Here is a 4,735-nt window from a genome sequence, read left to right as displayed (position 1 = left end):
GTGGCTGCTGGGAGATGTGATGATGGGGAGGACGGAGGGGAGGGGGGGGCGGCGGGCAGGAGGGGCTGCCCTGGGGGGAAGCCTCCTGGGCTGGCTGGTTTTTCAAGATGGTGGCCACAAAGTCACTATGGCTTCCTTTGCTATTTGCCCGGCGGTGGCGGGGTTTGCTGCGGTATCGGCCTTTGCTTCCTGGGGTCGATATTTTGGGGCTCCCAGACACCGGTGACGCATGGGGAGCCCCCTCCGTGCTGGGGATGCCTTCAGAGCGTAGGAGGTCTGGCCTGGGAGAGACGACAGATGTTACCCCGAGAGGCCACACTCGAGCCAAAGGATGGCACCTATAAGAACACGGCCGGACACTAAAGGGCAGCGGAGGGACGGCCGTGATCCCCTGCCCCGGCCACCTTGTATCTGAGGCCCACTGGAGGGTGCTGAACCTCGGAGCCGGGAGGCCTGTGGTCAAGGCTGGCCAGGAAGTGCCCCCCCTGTGCCCTGGCCTAGGCCTGTGAGGAAATTCTGGCCCTGCACGGGCCGGCCTGGGGGATCCCTCCCGCTGATTTGGCTGCGGCTTCTCTACCCAGGAGGCCGAGGGGTCTTCGGCCTGGGAAAGAGAGGACGGAACAGCTAACCCAGAATCTCCCCTGACACAGAGGAGGAGAGGCGAGGAGGCCCAGACCAAGCAGGTCCCAGGACGAGGACCAGGAGGAATAGGGCAGCCACAAACGGCCTCTTAGCGGGAGTCTCTGTAGTGGCATCTCACAGCCACACGGGGAGGCAGGCATTGGGGGGATTAAGGATAAGGAAACGGAGGCTCGGACAGTGGAGGCCTTTGCCCAATGCCACAAGACACCTGGGCGACAGAGGCAGAATTCAAACTCGGGGCCTCCTGACTCCTCCGGTGCCCTGCCCCGAGCCCTGAGGGTTATCCCACACATGGCCAGCACTGCTAGCCGGAGGGAGAGGCGCCACAGGTCCTTCTGGTCTCTTCAGAGGCCCTGCTTGAACCATGAGCCAGGAAAGCGCCTGCCTGCCCCTCCCCCCCAATATGTCAGGACGCCTGCCCTTCCTGGCCTCCCACTAGAACCTTCCCCACAGGCCTCCCTCCAAAGAAGGCCCATCAGGCCGAGGGCAGGGAGTGGCTGTTGTCTGCCTAGGGTTTCCCGGCAGCTCCGGCCTGGGAGACTGAGACGTCCAGCCCGGGCCAGGGCAGAACAGGAAACCCTCTCTGGCATCCATGAGGGCGCCTCACAGGCACTCGGGACCCAGACCTGGCCCAGGCAGGCAAGAGCCGCTGGGGCTCCAGTGGGCTCGGTGGTGCTGGAGAGAGAAGAGCGACCTAGAATGGGGCCCTGGGTTCGAGTCCTGCCTCTGCCACTGACAGCTCATGTGACCGCGGGCAAATCCCAGAAGCTGCCTCGGGCTCCGCTTCCTCGGGGTACTCTGAGCAGGGGGGAGCCGTGGGGCCCGGAACCGGCCAGGTGGCTCACCGTTTGGTGGGCAGTCCTGGCTTGTGGGCCACCCCCTTCCTCTTCATCAGCTTCTCCATGGCGTTGGGGTGGATGATGGGCCTCACGGGGTGCCGCTTGTAGGTGCCCGGGTACTTCTTCTCCACGGCTTGCTCGCGCCTGTGGGAGAAGGCGGAGCGTCCCACGTGAGCCCGGGGGGCTGGCCTGACGCCTGAGGCACGAGCTTTCCCCTGGGGGGGGGGGGGGGAAGGGGACGCTCCGCGCCTGCGCAGTCCTCCAGGAGGAGGGCGCCCCCGCCAGACACCATCCCAAACCCGGACCAGCCTGGCTGGCTGGGGAGGGGGGATGGGGAGGGTGTTGCGAGGCCGCTGAAAGCCCTCGAGGGACGCCTCGGATGCCCCGGGGAGCCTCGGTACGAGGGGTTGGGCCAGGAGGGTGGGGCTGGGGAGAGGCAGCGAGGCCCGCCCCGCACCTGAGGAGCTCCTTCTCGCGGACCTCGAGCTGCAGCATGATGGCGCTGAGCTCCATGTACAGGTTATTGGCGCGCTCCAGCTTGCGCTCGTAGTGCTCCCGAATGTCCAGCGCGTGCCTGCGGGGAGAGAAGGGGCTCGAGGCCGCACCGCGCCACGGGCGGCCGAGGGGCCCGCCTGGACTCGGAGCCCCAGGAGGAGGCCGCGTGGGCAGGAAGCGAGGAGACAGCCTGGAAGGCCGCACGGCGCCATTTTGGGGACGCTGAATCCGAGAGGGGGGAGAAAATCCGGGGAGGATGGGGGAGGGATTTAGCAGGCATGGGGGCAGCTGGCTGGGGACAGGGAGACAAAGGGGCAGCCCAGAGAGGAGACCTGAGCTCTTCTCGACGGCGCCTGATGAGCTCCTCATCCAGCCGGTGTATGCAAGTGCCCTCGCTTTTGATCTTCTCAAAGTGTTTTTTCACTTCCTCCCTCCATTCGGCCTGTGGGAAGGGAAATCAAGGCACAGTTAGAACCGTAGCTGCACCCAGGAGTCCTGGGGCGCCCCCAGCTGGGCACACAACGCCAGGGCGGAAGACTTTCCCATAGGGAGGCCCCTTCGATGATGAGAGAGAAGGGCGGCTTCCTAGAACAGCCTCACTCACGTGCCCGGAAGCTCCCACTGAATGTGGCCAAGCCCCGAAGCACAAATGAGGTCCCTTCTTGGGACAGGCCAAGTCAGAAATAATTTCTGCCTTCAAGGACTCCCTATCCCCGTGAGGCCAGGAACTGGTCTAGGAAGGGGACGCAGCAGGCCGCTCTCCTCTAATTTCTCCAAGAGTGGCCCAGAATGGTCCCAACGGAGGTGACTTGCCACACTTGCAAGGCCAATATGTGCCAGTGGCAGGACCTGAACTCAAGTCTTCCTGACCACAGTAATTACTAACATTTAGGGAGCCCTTACTATGTGCTGGGCCTGACAAATACCATCTCATTTGACTCTCACAACAACCCAGCAGGAGGTTCTGTCATTATCCCCGTTTTCCAGAAGAGGAAGCTGAGGCAGACAGAGGTACAATGACTTGCTCACAGTTGCAAGACCATTATGGACCTGAACTCAGGCCCTCCTGGCTTCCAGGTGAGTTCTCTCTTAAGGTCAGTTTGTCAGAGCTCAAAGCTCAGGTTGGGGGATTAGGAAAAGCTTCCTCCAGGCAAGTGGTAGCAAACTGCATCCTCACGCCCATGGGAGCTACCCCTCCCCCACCCGAGAGGGGAGGGAGGAAGCACTCCCATTGGCTGCTGGGCAGAGAGGAGGGGCATGGGACCAATGTCCTCAGGGGAGAGGGAAGGGGGAGGAGAGCAGGCTGCTCCAGCAGGCGTGCCATAGGTTCACCAGCACAGATCCAGGTGGAAGATACTAAGGAGGTCAAGGTGGGCCCCTCTTGGCCAAGACATGCTAGACAAGGAGGAGCGGAGGGATGTTTAGAAATGGGGCTGGGGGACAGCAAGGGGGTTCGGGGGACAGAGAGCCAGGCCTGGAGATGGAGGTCCTGGAAGCTGGGTGACCCTGGGTGAGTCACTTAGCCCCCATTGCCCGGCCCTTCCAGCTCCTCTGCCTTGGAACACAGCTGGGGCTGGAATGCGGAGGGGGGTGGTGGGGGAGTTCGGCAGACTTCTGGGCTCAGGGCAGCGTGCCTGGGGAGGAGCTGGGCCAGGACAGGGCCAGGAAGGGCCAGAGAGCCTGGGGGGTCCCAAGGCTTACCTGGGACTTGAAGTAGGTCTCCTGGGGTGTGGCGAGCACGTCAGCCGAGGCGATGTCCAGATGCAGAAGCGTCTGGCGGAAAGAGGGCCGGTTGCGGGGTTTGCTCTGCCTAAAGGCACAGACAGGCCATGAGCTCACGGGGAGGCCCCAGTTGGAGAAGGGCTGAGGGGGCTGGGGCGTTTTAGGAGGAGCATTCTCAGCTCAGCTACAGGCCTCAGGGGTACCTGGAGTCACGAAGACCTGAGTTCAAATCCTGCCTCACATACTGGCTGGGTGTGTAGCTTAGGGCAAGTTATTAGCCTTTGCCAGCCTCAGTTTCCTCATCTACAAAATGGGGATGATAATAATAGCTGCTACCTCACATGGTGGTAGTGAAGACCAGGGAGACAATAGGTGGAAAGTGTTTAGAAGTGGCTGGTCTTCGATGTTCAGTCACTTCATTGGGAGTTTTCTTTACTATTTTTTTAAGGAACCTTTTTTTTTTTTATACCCTTGTACTTCGGTGTATTGTCTCATAGGTGGAAGACTGGTAAGGGTGGGCAATGGGGGTCAAGTGACTTGCCCAGGGTCACACAGCTGGGAAGTGGCTGAGGCCAGGTTTGAACCCAGGACCTCCCGTCTCTAGGCCTGACTCTCACTCCACTGAGCTACCCAGCTGTCCCCCTTTACTATTTTTTTAAACCTTTACTTTCTGACTAAATAACAACTCTTAAGAAAGATGGGCAAGGGCTAGGCTGGCCCAAGTGTCTGAGACCAGATTTGAACTCAGGTCTTCCCAACTCCAGGCCTGGCTCTCTATCCACTGAAGCCCTCTTTGGGATTTTCTTGGCACAGATACTGCTGGGTGGTTGGCCATTTCCTTTTTTCAGCTCATTTGATTGTTGAGGAAACTAAGGCCAACAGGCCTAAGGAACTTGCTCAGGGTGACCCAGCTATTAAGTGTCTGAGACTGGATTTGAACTCAGGAAGAGGAGTCTTCCTGGCTCCAGGCCTGGCTATCTATCTAGGCTACCACCTAGTGGCCCTTCTGGCACACAGTAGGCACTTAATAAATGCCT

The 4,735-nt window shown here is 60.5% G+C and overlaps 1 protein-coding gene and 1 long non-coding RNA gene across 2 annotated transcripts; both read right to left on the bottom strand.

Annotated features, from left to right (window-relative positions):
- Nucleotides 1–33: 33 nt before the first annotated feature.
- Nucleotides 34–1,999, bottom strand: LOC123255414 (mitogen-activated protein kinase kinase kinase 13-like; the record flags this gene model as incomplete). The annotated part of the gene is made up of 3 exons (XM_044684215.1): nucleotides 1,939–1,999; nucleotides 1,488–1,625; nucleotides 34–281 (listed from the first exon to the last, which is right to left on the bottom strand). Coding segments are annotated over exons 1-3 (442 nt in total), but the record flags the coding sequence as incomplete, so codon positions are not given.
- Nucleotides 2,000–2,021: 22 nt separating this feature from the next.
- LOC123255415 lies at nucleotides 2,022–4,189 on the bottom strand. Its single transcript, XR_006506761.1, has 3 exons — nucleotides 3,678–4,189; nucleotides 2,309–2,418; nucleotides 2,022–2,055 (listed from the first exon to the last, which is right to left on the bottom strand). It is a non-coding gene; the product is annotated as an uncharacterized LOC123255415 (long non-coding RNA).
- Nucleotides 4,190–4,735: the final 546 nt, after the last annotated feature.

This window comes from Gracilinanus agilis, unplaced genomic scaffold (genome assembly GCF_016433145.1).
Source record: "Gracilinanus agilis isolate LMUSP501 unplaced genomic scaffold, AgileGrace unplaced_scaffold46067, whole genome shotgun sequence".
NCBI lineage: Eukaryota > Metazoa > Chordata > Mammalia > Didelphimorphia > Didelphidae > Gracilinanus > Gracilinanus agilis.
The sequence above is the reverse complement of the archived record's forward strand: the minus strand, read 5'-3'. Positions and strand labels throughout refer to the sequence as shown.